The sequence below is a fragment of the Nicotiana tomentosiformis genome, chromosome 4, assembly GCF_000390325.3.
Source record: "Nicotiana tomentosiformis chromosome 4, ASM39032v3, whole genome shotgun sequence".
Taxonomy (NCBI): domain Eukaryota; kingdom Viridiplantae; phylum Streptophyta; class Magnoliopsida; order Solanales; family Solanaceae; genus Nicotiana; species Nicotiana tomentosiformis.
This window is the reverse complement of record NC_090815.1, coordinates 16,766,430-16,782,615: the sequence shown is the minus strand read 5'-3', so window position 1 is coordinate 16,782,615 and position 16,186 is coordinate 16,766,430. Positions and strand designations below refer to the sequence as shown.

The 16,186-nt window shown below is 37.1% G+C and overlaps 2 protein-coding genes across 2 annotated transcripts; both read right to left on the bottom strand.

Moving 5' to 3' along the window:
• Positions 1 to 339: 339 nt before the first annotated feature.
• LOC104092402 (antifungal protein ginkbilobin-like protein) lies at positions 340 to 1,056 on the bottom strand. The gene is made up of 2 exons (XM_009597999.2): positions 671 to 1,056; positions 340 to 424 (listed from the first exon to the last, which is right to left on the bottom strand). The coding sequence occupies exons 1-2, from the start codon at positions 1,054 to 1,056 to the stop codon at positions 340 to 342; spliced, it is 471 nt and encodes a 156-aa protein (XP_009596294.2).
• A 6,588-nt stretch (positions 1,057 to 7,644) lies between these two features.
• Positions 7,645 to 10,468, bottom strand: LOC138909315 (uncharacterized). Its single transcript, XM_070200500.1, has 4 exons — positions 9,986 to 10,468; positions 8,288 to 8,728; positions 7,901 to 7,923; positions 7,645 to 7,804 (listed from the first exon to the last, which is right to left on the bottom strand). The coding sequence occupies exons 1-4, from the start codon at positions 10,466 to 10,468 to the stop codon at positions 7,645 to 7,647; spliced, it is 1,107 nt and encodes a 368-aa protein (XP_070056601.1).
• Between the last annotated feature and the right edge of the window lie 5,718 nt (positions 10,469 to 16,186).

Here is a 16,186-nt window from a genome sequence, read left to right as displayed (position 1 = left end):
CTGAGGATGAGGAAATGAATTGTAAGTGGCATGCTTTTGCAATATTATTTAGGTGCTCGGTCGATATTTGTTTGTTCTCTCTCTATATTGCTATTGTTATATAACTTTGACTTTGATTTTCTTAATATCTTGTATTGTTACTAATTGTTGTCAATATTTTCATCTTTTTTTTTAGCCGAAGGTCTATCGAAAACAACCTCTCTGCCATCTCAGGGTAGGGATAAAGTTGCGTACATCCTACCCTACCTATACTCCACTTATGGAAATCAACTGGGTTGTTGTTGATGTGTGTGTATGTGTGTGTATATATAAAATTGTCTTCACTTTGTGTGTCTCGCCTTATTTTTCAGTTCCCAAACTGTGTCGCTCTTCACAATACATGATTAGAAGATTATCTGTCCAAGTCTGCAAGTGAGGAGTGAATCTTCAAACATAAATTGGTCTTGAAACTTAAAAAAAAGCATTACAAATCACATCAAGGGATCGAAAATATCAACCACAACATAAATTATTTTGAACTCATGAACAATGTAAAACCATTACAACAATAAAACACTATTTTCCATAAAAAGAAGATGAACGGAAAGAGATAGAAAGGACAATACCAAGAGATCAACGACAAATTTCCTTGTCACACCCCTTTTATTTGCTGAACGAGTACTGCTCATACCTCATTGAACAATCAACAAATTCGACTTGACCTCCAATACGACCACCACAAACAGTCATCAAATAAGCTCTTGCAAGCTTTACACAAGTGTCACAGTCTGAATATGCTACATTTGAGGTGCAAGAAGCATGGCCATAAGCTAAAGCATCATTAGGATAAGGAGAGGTTATATAGTAATCATAACCTTGTTTTGGAGTTTCATTCTCTAACCCTACAAGAACATAATACAAGCTATCTGCAAATGGGCCATTTTTGTCATACACATCACCATTGCATGTATGGTCCAATGGCTTGCTAAATAGTTCTTCGCTTCTCACAGAGTAACTGAACTCCAAGATTCCAATAAGAAATGTGGTTAATACTCTCATCCTAAAAGTAGAAACCATTGCGCTCTCTCTAATATTTCTGTATCTTTTAATCTTTTACTTCTTTTGGGTTACAAATTTGATCCCATGTCCTTGTTTAAATCGTATTAGCCATTCATTGATTTTTCCACCAATGAAAACTAAGTATTCTATATTTTGGTCTACATCTTGTTTCTTTTCAATATGTATTATATATATGCTGCCGGCACAAGAGCAGTGTGCATATATATGCGTCTTTCTCTTTGCATGGATATCCTCCTCTCTTCGCATGAATATTCTTGATACATGTCTTTTTTTTTCTCTCTTTAATTTCTTTGCTTTGATAAACTTTTAAATAACTACTGATCATTCCAAAGACTAAAATAATCACTTATTTTCTTACATGTAAAAGTTAATTATGGTGGAGTGATAAGTACTTCTCCATCCTTAACCAGAAGTCTCAAGTTCGAATCTTGAGAATAAAGTCACCTTTGGTAGGAGCACCTTATCCCCAAACTTTTCACCGTGAATGCCGATTAGTCGGATCCCAAAGTGGGTACATGACACTAAGACACCAGGTGAAAATAATTTTAAAGAAAACTCTCTTTTTCGAGAGAGTCAATCAATTCAAGCCATTGATAAAGGTCAATTGTGTATTGTAGAGGCTAACTGCCCAGACCTCATTGAGGTAACTCTATGTCAACGATGACCATCAATTAACTGCGCCTCAATCTTAAATTGGTCAAGAGAGATGAGACCAAAACTATTAGATCGGATCTAGAAAAGAAAAGGTTTCATTGTACTGAAACAGTTGGAAATTAATGGAGTAATTCTGATTCAAGCAAAAATAAATTCGTGAGTTTGATGATTAATACTATTGCAACATATCTGGGGAAATACATTTAATTAATTCAAAGAATTTGGTATGTCATGAAATGGATATATAATATTTCTTCCCTTAAGAAAGCTCAATGTTGTAGATAACTAATTCAATTGGTTCTTAAATTAATTTCGACATTTTAATTAAAAATTATTGCGAAAGATCGTGGGTTAAACTAGCACACAATCACACACAAAGCAAATAGAGAAGGAAAAAACACAAGAATTTTTCGAGGTTCGGCTAAGCGTAATCTTCGGGGAAGAAGCAGAGAGAGTTTTCCACTATGAATGAGAAGAAAGACACAATACAATCTCTAGAATACCCAACTACAACCCCTATATATAGATCCCAAATAGTCCCAAACCTATATATAAGAGAAAGGTTTCCTAATTTAACAAGAACAATAGGTTTTTGATGTTTTATACTTCAATGCCACACAAGAGGGGAGGGGGAGGGGGGTTGATTTGTGTGATGTCCAATTTTCGCGTGCACTGATCCTAGAAGGACCTGGTTCTTCTAAGTGTTCCTTATACTACTGTTACAAAAATAGTAAATGCGGAAAATAAAGAACATAAGTATTTTTACGTGAAAAACACCCAGCTTAAAAGGTAAAAAAATTACGACCTACTACTCAGTAGGATTTTTTCCAACATTTCACTAAATCACTAAACCAAAACAGCATTTACAAAACTCTTTGTAAACCTAAGGATTAACTCTAATCCTGTTATGACAACCAGCCTCTAACTGTTGCGACAACTTCAAGTTAACTCTAACTTGAATACTTAGAGTACCTAATACAATTGCCTATAGATAAAGCTGAAAGGTACAATTTGAAAAGCCCTACTACAATTGAACTAGAATAAAAGACAGACACTTGGAACTTGTGCTTCTATCTGGTTCATGTAGCTTCAGGTTCGCACACTTGAATCACACAAGAATTGTTTGCAAAATGCCTTGCTATTTTGCTCTCAACTCATGTTTAACTTCAGCGTTTGTGCGTACATGTAAAATGAGAACATCCTGCAATATATAGAGTTAGTAGGATAGGAAATAACTAGAGTTCTAATGCTATACTCTTCCATGGTGGAAGAGTTCTAGTTATCTTTAACTTCTAACTCCTCCCTTATCTTGGATAAAGTTCTCTTCGAGTAAGGAGTCATTCTCCTTATTAGTTATGCAACCTTTTCGATCAGGAGATATCAGATATAACAGTTTAAGCTTATCTCCTTTACGTGCATCCCTTATGCTCGAATCTGCCCGTGTCTGTATACACTATATATGGACTTGGTTCACGCATAAGTTTCTTTGTCAATCATCAAAATAAAACTTCATTTGGGCCAACAAATTCCCCCTTTTTGATGATGACAAACTCTGTGCTTTTTATAAGAATAGGCCCTGTATCAACTCAGCTCAACACCAACATAAGGTTAGAATACTTTTCATTTTAAAGTCATTAATCATCAAGGACCAGGTTCATTAGGTTATAAACATCACAGTCCAAAGTAAAAAGCACAACCTGTCTTCCCCCTTTTGGCATTATCGAAAAGTTGCATAAGTATGTTAGATAATCGGATTTTAATAGAAATTGCTCATGGCCACTGGGGCTACTTCAAATGCAATCATGAAGTCAAGCATAATTTATCAAACTAATGATATTAGCCATCTAAGAAGAATCAACAAATAGTTAGAGCACAAAAACAGTTGATTATCATTGATACTTAGTCATCCACACAAAGCATAAAGAGAAATAAAAACACTGGATCATGAGCAAAAGAAACAAAAACAATCCCATCCGGGTCACTGGTTGGTCTAACTAGGCTAGGAAGTCTTAAGGCTGAGAAGGACTAGGTTCTTGGTTCTTGTCTTGAAGCAATTTCAACATATCCTGAAGAATGCCATCATTCTTCTCCTTCTCCTTTCCCAGCTCAGCTCTGAGAGCATCTCTCTCAGTCTCCACTTTTGCCAACCTTTTCTTCATCCTATTAATTTCAGCATCCTTAGCCCCACTTTCTTACACCTAAGCTCGCACTTTGATGTTCATTGGTACCTTTTTGGATGAACCAGGTTCTTTGGGAGTAGTGTGGACTTCATAGTCACAAGAAGTTAGAGTGTTTTCCCCAAAGTGATCATTACTTGTACCAACTTCCCATTTCTTAATGGGTACCTTGAAGTGTGCACGTACAGTCGTGAGAATAAAACCATAGGATATGGCATGAGTTTTGATGCCAGTCAGAACCCTATCAAGAAGTTGAATGATAAATCCAGGCCAATTGATTTGCCTCCCACTATCCAGATATTCCATAAGGACCAGGTCCATGAATGTGGCAATGTGCCTCCTTTCCTGCCTATGCAGCACAATTTTGTTAACAAATTTGAACAGCACTTTGTGAGGTGACTTCATCTCACTTTTGTACACAACTTTGGGCTCAAGCTCTTCATCATTGTCACCAAAATTTCTTGTAATGGCAAGGGCATTAAGGAGATTCTCTAGGCTTGGCCATTTGAGTTTCTTGTAGTCATTGTACCCGGTAGTAGGTACACCTAAGATCTCTCCCGGTTATTTGTCATCAAAACTCACTGTCACCCCCTTTACCACACTAGTGACCCTACCATCTTTGATCTCACAATTTTTCATAAACTCCACAATTTTAGTTCTGGGAAGCTTTCCATCCATCTGAATGACCATGTACTTCCAACCCTGCACTTGTAACTTCTCCAGCAGCATCAGCATACCTTCCTTCTCCAAGTCCTTGAGGAGTCTACCTTTCAAAAGGGTTCTCTTCTGAAACTTAATCATCTTGTCCTTCTCAGCATCAGATTCTTCTACTTCTTCTTCTCCACTCCATTCTTCTTCTTTCATTATTTTTACTTTTCTGTACTTTAAGGCAGACCTGGTTCTTTTGACCAAAGAAGATGGCTAAGCAGACTTTGTCTTTGAAACGGACTTCTTTGTAGAAGTCTTGATCTTCTTTGTCTTTGGACTCACAACCTCCATTTCTTCTGCCTCCTCTTCATCCTGACGAACCAAGTCCATCTCATCAATTTCAACTATCTCAAAAGGCAACCACCTTCTTCTTTCCCTTAACAATAGCTTTTCTCTTACTTTCTTCTAAGGCCTTTTCCAGTTCAGCCTCGCTCTATTTCTTCTGACTCCTTGTAGCTCTTCCTCTTGTAGGAGGAGTTTCTATAGGGATAGATGAGGCAGCATTTCTTTTCTTATTTGCCCTAGCAGTGCTAGGGATTATAGCTCCTGAACTCCTTTTCATTTTAGGATTATAACTGTCAGACACCTTTTTCAGTAAGTCTTTAAGGGGTTCCTGCTCAGATGGATCAGGTTCTTGAACCTTTATCGCCAATCTAATCAACCCCTCAGCAGCTTCTCCAGACCCACTTCCCCCTTTTTATTTCACACTTTCTTCTTTTCCAGCCAATTCGTCATTCCCTCATTCCATAACTCCAATTTCTTCAGTCAGACCAACAAGGGTGGGTGAAGATTCAACCACTCCTTGTCCCATTCCCTTCACATCACCTTGATCTCCCTCACTCTCCTTTTCTTTTCTCCTTTTATTTTTACCACCCATTTTCTCAGACTCAGCTGTCTCTACCCCAGCCACTTTTTCTACCATAACAAATTTAGTTTTCAGATTTTCAGTAACCTCAGAGGTTACTTCAGATGTAACTTTAGGACCAGACTTTACCTGCTTTGTTTAAGATGAAACAGTTTCTTCCCCCTCAGTTGCAGATTTGAAAGAGTCTTCAAATTTTTGGGGTTCAACTCCCTGACTTTTCCTCAACTGTTTATTGATTTTCTTGATTTGTTCTTTTCCAGCAACAACCTTGCGAGCCAGCATCTTGAACCTTCTTTTCTTAAAGGTGTGTGTCGTTAAAGGTGTTATGGATAGTGTGGGTGATATTTCCTTGGGTGATGATAAAGTATTCTTAGAAGGGTTTGTCATCGCTGTGTTTAGGTATGAGAGAAGATGAGTATTTGTGTGTTTGGAAGATGAAAGAAAATAGAGAGAATTTTTTGACGGCTTGGAAATTAAGAATTGAAGAAACAACTAAGGCCTAATCAATTTAAAGAGGTAGAGTTTAATTGGGTAATAACTACTTTTTCAGAAGTTCAGAGGTCTAATCAACCTGGGAGTTAGTTGGAAAAGACGTTTATGACTCTCCCTAGAATCTAGGCACTTATTGCGCTTTTAGGACTCTTTTGAATGAAACTGGTTCATTTCGTAATGGATAAGCTCAAGGAAGTTGGGATTTAATGGGACTCTCCTCTTGATCATAATCAAAATATAATTATTTCAAAATATGCAGAGTGGAGAATACGTACCAAGTAATTTGGATGAACCGGGTTCTTCACTGAGAAATCTCTTGTGTAAGTATGAATTTTTCAAGAAACTAAAGATAATATCATTAGAGATTAATGAGTCATTTTAGCGCATGTCACAAGAGTATACTGATGAAAGTTTTAGAGTGAGCAAAATCTAATCTAATTATTTACAAAAATTCATAATTTCTCGAACCAATTTTTGAGTTCGAACTGGATCCTTTTAGGTGATATTAATCATCCATAATTCTAATATGTTCCTTTTAAAGTGATCTCTACTTAGAGCTTTTGTGAAGATGCCAGCTATTTGCTTGTCAGTAGCAAAAAATTCCACACCTTTTTCTTAATTGTCTCTCAAAAAGTGATACCTAACATCTATGTACTTAGTTCTTTTGTGATGAACCGGGTTCTTGGTCATACTAATTGCACTGATGTTATCACAAAAGATGGGGATACAACCTACATCAATTTGAAAGTTCATTAATTGTTGTTTGATCCACAACAATTGAGCACAATATGAGGCAGCAACAACATACTCAGCTTTAGCAGTAGATAAGGCCACACAATTTTTCTTTTTGGTGTTCCAAGACACAAGACATGAGCCAAGAAAGTGTACCATACCTGAGGTGCTCTTTTTATCCACAAGAAAACCTGCATAATCAGCATCAGCATATCCCACTAAGTTGAAATTACTATCTTTTGGATACCATAGACAAAGGTCGGTGTTCCCTTTTAGGTATCCCGAGATCCTCTTGACATCAGTCAAGTGAGACTCCTTTGGACTTGCCTGAAATGTAGCACAACGGCCTACACTGAAAACAATGTCAGGTATGCTAGCAGTGAGATACAACAAAGAGCCAAACATTCCCCTATAAAACTTCTGATCAACAGATTAACCAAGTTCATCTACATCCAATTTTAAGGCAGTTGCTATAGGAGTGTCAATTTCTTTGGAATCTTCCATTTTAAACCTTTTAAGCAATTCTTTCACATACTTCTGCTGATGGATCATAGTTCCATTTGAATTTTATTTAATTTGTAAGCCTAAAAAGAAATTAAGCTCACCCATCATACTCATTTCAAATTCACTCCCCGTTAGTTTAACAAATTATTTACTTAATTTATCAGTAGTTGCTCCAAGGATTATACTATCAACATATATCTGAACTACCCATAAATCTTTACCTTTTTCTTTCAACAATAAAGTATTGTTAATTTTACCTCTCTTGTAGCCATGCTCAAGCAAGAATTTTGATAATCTTTCATACCATGCTCTTGGAGCCTGTTTGAGCTCATAAAGTGCCTTGTCAAGCTTGTACACATGATTAGGACATTCCTTCCGTTCAAAGCTCGGAGGTTGCTTGACAAACACTTCTTCCTTTAGATAGACATTGAGGAAGCCACTCTTGACATCCATCTAATGGAGAGTGAATTCCATATAAGCAGCAAAGGCTATAAGGAGTCTAATTGTCTCCAATCTTGCAACTGGAGCAAAAGTCTCATCCTCTTGACTATATCCTTGAACCACCAATCTTGCCTTGTTCTTTGTAATTGTTCCATCTTTGTCAAGTTTGTTTCTGAAGACCCATTTTGTCCCAATTGCTGATATGTCCCCGGGTCTTGGTACTAGATGCCAAACTTGACTTCTCTCAAATTGGTTGAGCTCATCTTACATTTCATTCACCCAGTCTGCATCCTGCAAAGCCTCAACAACATTTTTAGGTTCAATAAGAGATAAAAAAGCATCAAAAGCACAAAGATTCTTCAAGGAAGATCTGGTTTTGATTCCAGAGGTTGGATCAATAATTATGTTCTCAATGGGATGAGAACTTTGATACTTGTAAGGTTTCAAAAACCAACTGATTTCCCCTAGACGTTCCTTCAATATTTTGTTGCTGAGTAATAGGTTCATGGACAGGTTCCCTCGAGGTTTGAGGATCAATCCCTCTTTGTTTAGTTCCCCCTGTCAAGTTGCCCTGGGTGGAAGAACCTGTTCCATCCCTGTTCCTTCCTCTAGTGCAGCTTTAATTTGGGTTGTGGTTTCATTTGAGTTTTTTTACCAGGCCAATTGCTTCATCATCATGTTCCTGCCTCTCAGAAAGAATGTTAGTTTCATCAAAAACCATATGTACACTTTCTTCTACACACATAGTTCTTTTGTTATAAATCTTATAAGCTTTACTATGTGAAGAATATTCCAAGAATACCCCCTCATCACTTTTGGGATCAAACTTATCTAGGGAGTCTTTACCATTATTGTGCACAAAGCAATTACATCCAAATGCCCTAAGATGATATATGTTTGGCTTTCTACCTTTAAGTAACTCATATGGAGTCTTCTCAATAAGTGGTCTAGTCATGCACCTATTTATGATGTAACATGCAGTGTTCACATCTTCTGTCCAGAAACTATGGGGAAGTTTACTAGAAAGAAGCACAGTCCTAGCCATTTCATCTAATGTCCTATTCTTTCTTTCAACTACTCCATTTTGTGTGGAGTCCTAGGAGTAGAAAAATTATGATTTATGCCATGCTCATCACAAAATTCAGCAAATTTAGCATTCTCAAATTCAGAACCATGATCATACCTCATTGATGTAAGTTGATTACCTAGTTGTTCCTAAGTTTTTCTAACAAAAGAAGTGAACATGTCAAATGCTTCATCTTTAGATGTTAAAAATAATGTTCAGGTAAACCTAGAGTAATCATCAACAAGCACCATCACATTTCTCTTACCACCTCTGCTCAATGTTCTCATTGGTCCACACAGATCCATATGGACCAATTCCATCGTCCTGGTGGTGCTTACCACTTTTTTGCTTTTGAAAGAGGATCTTACCTGCTTCCCTCCTGCACAAGCCTCACAAACTTTATCCTCCTTGAACTTAATGTTAGGCAACCCTATCACCAAGTCCTTGGAGACTAGTTTTTTGTGTTGACTTAGACTGGCATGTCCAAGTCTCTTGTGCCAAAGGAGTAGATCATTATCCAACACACTTAAGCAAGTGAGTTCATTTTCTGAAAGTGTGGACAGATCTACAACATATATGTTGTTCACTCTTTTTTCCTGCAAAACTATCTTGTCAGTGGTAAGATTAATCACAAAGCATTTTGTAGAGGTGAATGCTACCATGTTACTTTTATCACACAATTGTGATACACTTATTAGACTGTACTTCAGTCCATCTATCAAGTAGACATTCTCAATAAAGTGAGAATCAGTCTTACCTACCTTTCCAACCCCAATGATCTCACTTTTCTTCCCATTTCCAAAGAAGACATTACCTTATTTAAGGTCCTCAAGTGAAAGGAACTGGTTCTTGCTTCCTGTCATGTGCTTTGAGCAGCCACTATCCATGTACCATATTTGGATGCTCCCCTTCACTTGGACATGCAAAAGAAAATCTGGGGTTAGTCTTAGGAACCCAAACGAGTTTGGGTCCCTTTCTATAAGCAAAAGGATGAATCAAATTCCTTTTAGCCCAATTTGGTAGCCAATTCTTCCCTTGAACAAATTCTTTGTTCTTTTGACTTGCCTTTCCTTTTGCAGTGCATTTACTTTTATAGTGACCTATTTTACCACAGTATGTGCAAATATTGTTCTCAGGAAGTGTGAGGTACTTGCTTTTAGGATCCCACTTAGGTGCCAGGTTACCAAAGCTAAGTCTTATTCTGTTGCTACTATGGTGTTCTTGTAGCCATGAAAGTGCATGGGAGGACCTGTTCTATTTACAAGTTCTATCTAGCTCATGATTTACCTTGCTTAGATCATCCTTTAGGATTCTTACCTTCTCATCCCTTTTATACAACTCATCTTTCATTTTTTCTATGTTTTCTTCTAGACTGAGTTGTGTGTGATCAACTATCTTTTTACCTGTTCCTAATTTAAATTTTAGATTTTCAGATCTAAGCTCTAGGACAGTTGAGTCAAGTGCATGAACCTGGTTCTTCAACACAGTGTTTTCACTTACAGTTTCACTAACACTAAGTTCAAGGTATTTGCATTTAGCCTTCAAAATCACACATTCTTTAGACAACTGCTCCTTTTCGTTGTTTACATCCTCATATTCATCAATTAGTTCTAGAAGTAACTCAGAGAACCTTTCTTTAGACAACAATTTAATCTTATCTTTAAGATGAATTACACTTACCTCAGTTTCTTCATTAGATTCTCCGATGGCCATAAGTGCTTGTTCATCCTCCTCATCATCATCTGAGCTTTCTCCCCAAGTAGCGACCATAGTCTTGTTTGATCCTTTATTGTTGCTTTTCTTTGGTTGAACCTGTTCTTTTTTCCTATTCCTTTGTTCAGCTCTTTCCTTCTTCCATTCAAATTCCCATAACGAATAGTTCTTGATATGGTGATCAGCCTTTCCACACTTGTAGCAAACATAATTGGTTTGCTTCTCGGGGAGCTTTTAACTTGCTATATCTTCCACTTCTTGAAGAACCCTTTCCTCTTCTCAGGTACTTCTTGAAGTCATTGGTGATCATATCCATTTCATCATCTTCTCGATCAGAACCTTCAGTGATTCTGAGCGCCAAGCCCCTTTCCTTCTTAGATATATCCATTTTCATGGTTTGTCTCCTAAGTTTATAGGCAGTAAGATTTTCAATTATTCATCCAGTGGGAGAGTGGTAATATTCTTTGATTCCTGAATGGCAGTGATTTTACTTTCCCAAGTGATAAGTAAAACCCATGTCAGTATCTTCTCGACTCTATCTTCTACAGGAATAATTCTTCCAAGAGACTTTAGCTTATTAGTCTAAGTAGTAAACCTTGTGTACATCTCTTGGATAGTTTCTCCTTCCTTCATTGTAAAGTTCTCATATTAAGAATACACTAGAGTTTCTCTGGATTTCTTCACCTAAGGTGTTCCTTCATGAGCCACTTGTAGAGTATCCCAAATTTGCTTAGTAGTGGTACAACTTTGGATTCTGCTGTACTCATCTGGACCAAGTACACAAACAAGCCATTTCTTAGCTTTAGCATTCTTTTCCCATTTCTTTAAGTCCTCAGCAGTGCAATCCACTCTTGTTCTTGGCATATCTACTCCTTCAGTATTTTTCTTCAAGGTAGCTAGTGGACCATCGGTGACAATGTCCTATAGCTCATAGTCCTCTCCTATGATGTGATCTCTTATCCTGTTTTTCCACCAAGAGTAGTACTAGCTATTAAAGAGTGGTGACCTAGAAGTGGATTGCCCTCCCCAGTTTCCAAGTGGTGCACTCATATTGAGCTTCTCCTAAGATGTAAGCCTCTTCAAGGAGAACCCGCTCGGATACCAATTGATGTTTTATACTTCAATGCCACACAAGAGGGGGTGATTTGTGTGGTGTCCAATTTTCACGTGCACTGATTCTAGAAGGACCTAGTTCTTCTAAGTGTTCCTTATACTACTGTTGCGAAAATAGTAAATTCATAAAGTAAAGAACATAAGTATTTTTACGTGAAAAATACATCCGGCTCAAAAGGTGAAAAACCTACGACATACTACTCAATAGGATTTTCCCCAATACTTCACAAAATCACTAAGCCAAAACAACATTTACAAAACTCTTTGTAAACCTAAGGATTAACTCTAATCTCGTTGTGGCAACCGGCCTCTAATTGTTGCGACAACTTCAAGTTAACTCTAACTTGAATACTCAGAGTACCTAATACAATTTCCTCTAGATAAAGCTGAAAGGTAAAATTTGAAAAGCCCTACTACAATTGAACTAGAATAAAAAAAATAGATACTTGAAACTAGTGCTTCTATCTGGTTCATGTAGTTTCAAATTCGCACACTTGAATCACACAAGAATTATTTGCAAAATGCCTTGCTATTTTGCTCTCAACTCAGGTTTAACTTCAGCGTTTGTGCGTACCTATAAAATGAGAATATCCTGCAATATATAGAGTTAGTAGGATAGGAAATAACTAGAGTTCTAATGCTATATTCTTCCATGGTGAAAGAGTTCTAGTTATCTTTAACTTCTAACTCCTCCCTTATCTTAGATAAAGTTCTCTTTGAGTAAGGAGTCCTTCTCTTTATCAGTTATGCAACCTTTTCGATCAGGAGATATCAGATATAACAGCTTAAGCTTATCTCCTTCACGTGTATCCCTTATGCTCGAATTTGCCTGTGTCTGTGTACACTGTGTATCGACCTAGTTCATGCACAAGTTCCTTTGTCAATTATCAAAATAAAACTTCACCTGGGCCTACAGTTTTCCTTTCCCAAATCTATTAGGACAATGGTTTCTTAAAAATACAAGGAAATAATTCAAGCCACAAATAACAAATCTTCCCCTTGGCTCATCAAGAGGAACAACTCTCTCTGCCTTGCCCTCAGCCCTCGTAAGGGGTCTACCCATTACCGCACACATCAATCAATTCTAGGCAACACCTAAACTTGATAAGAGACTCAATCTCTTCAGCCATAGCACTAATCTGGCTAATTGGTTATGTACTTGGAATAGCTTTTAGATAGCTATAACACTCAAACGCAGCAACGGTCTTTGCAACTGCCAAAGCAAGTTCCACAAAATTTGCATATCTAGGAAAATTACCATCATCTACGTTTGCAAACCTTTGAAGTGGGTTGATCACTCTCTTCTCTCTGCCTGTTGTAATGCTATATGGTTGTTGTTGCACAGGTGTATCAACAACAACCTATAATCTTTCACTCCGGTTGCATACCTTAAAAATATGCACTTCTTTGCGCTCGGCTCAAGTTTTCCATCCCTCACATGAGCATAAGCAGGACAACCAAATATCCTTAAATTTGAATAATCACCAGGCGAACCGAACCATACCTCAAAAGGAGTTTTGAACTCAATAGTTGTAGATGGAGATCTTTTGACCAAATAATAAGTTGTATTGATTGCTTCAACCCAAAAATCCTTGTTAACACATGAGTGTGAAAGCATGCTTCGTGCCCTATCACAAAGCGTTCTGTTCATACGTTCTGCAATACCATTTTGTTGTAGTGTTCTGAAACAAGTGCAGTGTCTTACTATGCCCTCTATGTTGTAGAAATTATCGAACTCAAAATTGCAAAATTTCAATCCATTGTCGGTTCGAAGAAGCTTAACTTTTGTTTCCATCTGCCTCTCAACCACCGTCTTCCATTTAACAAATGTCGGAAATGCCTCATCTTTTGTTTTCAGAAAATATACCCACACCATCCTTGAATAATCATCAATCAAATTCATAAAATACCTGGCACCACTCTGGGAGGGAACTCTATTTGGACCCCACAAGTCTGAATGTATATAATCTAACTTGTCTCTGGTCTTGTGCTCGGCCTTCCTGTTGAACTTTACTCTTGTCTGTTTACCAAACACACAATGCTCACAATTAAGATAATAGGTTTTCCTTTTCCAAATCTATTAGGATAATAGGTTTTCCTAAACCTATAGGGATTATGGGTTTCCTAAAAATATAAGAAAATAATTCAATCCACAAATAACAAAAACCAATGCTCGGGCTATGTTAGACCCGAGGTGATGGAGGGTTTCCCCGGACCTTTACCTATCTATATCATAACCCAAAAGAATACATGGAAGAGGACATAGACCTTTGCCTACGGTATGATAAGAAGAACGAGTGCATCATTCTTATGCACATTGTGATGACATCAAAATTGGTCTGAAAAGGACCCCTCTTTCAAGTTACAAAAGTACATAGACTAATTGAAGCATTACTAGCCCTGAACAATTATGGTAAAAGCTAATCATTATCAAATAAAAACTGACCCTTATTTGAATCTAACAGCTTGTTTGAATTGTTGTTACACGTCATTTTATAATATATTGTATTGTATTGTATTATTTAATGAATACAACGTTTGGATAGATTGTATCATTTGCCGCCGTTTCATGATGTTACGCACTAACAATATGAAGAATAAACTTACAACATTACTAAGAAAACATAGGATACGAAGTAAAATTATTATATAAAAAAATAGAAAAAATTATTTAATAATAAGGAAGGGCAAGATGAGAGAAAAAAGCAAGAAAATGACGCCACCACACCAAATTTGTCGTTTCATAAAGTGTCACTTTTTGTCGTTACATAACAATGGATGTAACGATACGATACAATAAAATTTAAGTAACAATCAAACCAAATATTGTATTTAAAGTTATAATACGATACAATACAATAGGTAACAACAATCCAAACAAGTTGTAAAATGAACGTAGCATCTTTGGTCATTCTTCGTTAAAGCTTTAACCCTTCTAGGCAGTGAAATAGCAATGCACCACCTAGCTAGCTTGAATTAGAAAGTGATTGATCGAGTGTATATAGAGCAGATTTTGGTTGAATGTAAAAGTGCATCCGTGACCTTCAAATCCTAGGCCGGCCTCGAGTTGTATCTCAATGATGGGAACTGACTGCTGATGATCAAACCAAGTAGCCAGACAACTTAGTTGATGATTCTGTGTGTAGAAAAGGCAATTCTTTCATATTTAAGACTACATATTCTCTTCCAAATCTCCCAGCAAATTACAGATGGAGCACACTGAAGCAACATTTCATGGATCTTGTTTTTAGGCTTTGTTAGCCACCATTGTATAATCATATTGTCTCCTTCTGGGAGGGTATTCCACATGAATTGCCGAAGAAGGTCCATATCTTGGATATATCCCCTTTATAGAATAAGTGATGTATGGTCTCCTGGTCATAATTTCTACAACATCATCATCTATAGGGTCCCTATACTCCAAACCTTTGATAAGCATTATCAGTTCTAATTTGAATGTTCTAATTACAATATACTCCATTAATAAATTCTAAGGACTGTTATAAGTTCAAGAAGAAGCTTTCTTTTTTGGGTGTTGGCTAAGGATATTTTATGCATCCTAAACTATGTTGGGAATCGTGTCAGGCTAATAGAAGGAAAAACATATTTAAAAGAGAAAAGCAATAAATTACACAAGACAAGATTTACGTGGTTCGGTAATTTTTATCTACTCCACGGCCACACAAAGAATAGATCTTTATTAATTGAATAGAAAAGAAGAAGCTGAGGGACGATTTACAATTAAGGAAGGGGATGCCTATTTATAGGCAGTGTATCTGCTGAAAGAAAATTTTCAGCGAATGTGAATAGGAAGAGGACGACACCGCAAATTGCGCGCCGCATTCCTCTTTCACATTTGCAGCCTGCCAACTTTGACTTTTCCACGTTTTCTTTTTGTTCTCTTTTTCTCTTTGTCTTATTTACAACTTTTTTTTTTCCACGTTTTCTTTCTTCTCTTTGTCTTCTTTTACAACTTTTATCTTCTTTCTTTTATTTCTTTTACAGTTGGGTTTGTTAATCCCAATCTCCCCCTCAAACCCATATACATCAAGATAGAAAATTTAAAAAATATTTGCTATTCTCTGGTGGAGCCTTCACATTATCAATCTTGAAGGCTAACTGAGGCGGTGCAAAGCCTCAGTTTGTCAACACCGACAACTTTGGTCAACATGTTTGACGGGTTCTTCGATGCTGGTATCTTCTGCAGGGAAAGAGTTCCTTCACTTATCAACTCTCAGATATGATAATACCTCAACTGGATGTGTTTTGATCTTGCATGAAATACTGAATTCTTGGCCAGATAAACTGTACTCTGGCTATTGCTGAAAAGTTCACAATTGTCCTGCTCTTTACCTATCTCTTTAAGAAAGTTCTTGAGCCAGATCATCTCTTTTCCATCTTCTGAGATTGCCATGTATTCTGCTTCTGTGGTAGATATAGCAACACTTTCTTAAGTTTGGATATCCGGCTAACAGCAGTACCACCTAAGGTGAACGCATAGCCCGTGGTACTTTTGCGACTATCCAGATTGCCGCCTAAATTTGTATCAGCAAAACCTTGTAAGATAATATTGCTCCTTTTAAAACAAAGTGCCATACCTGAGGTGCCTTTGAGATATCGCAATATCCATTTTACACCTTCACAATGCTCCTTTCCTGGATC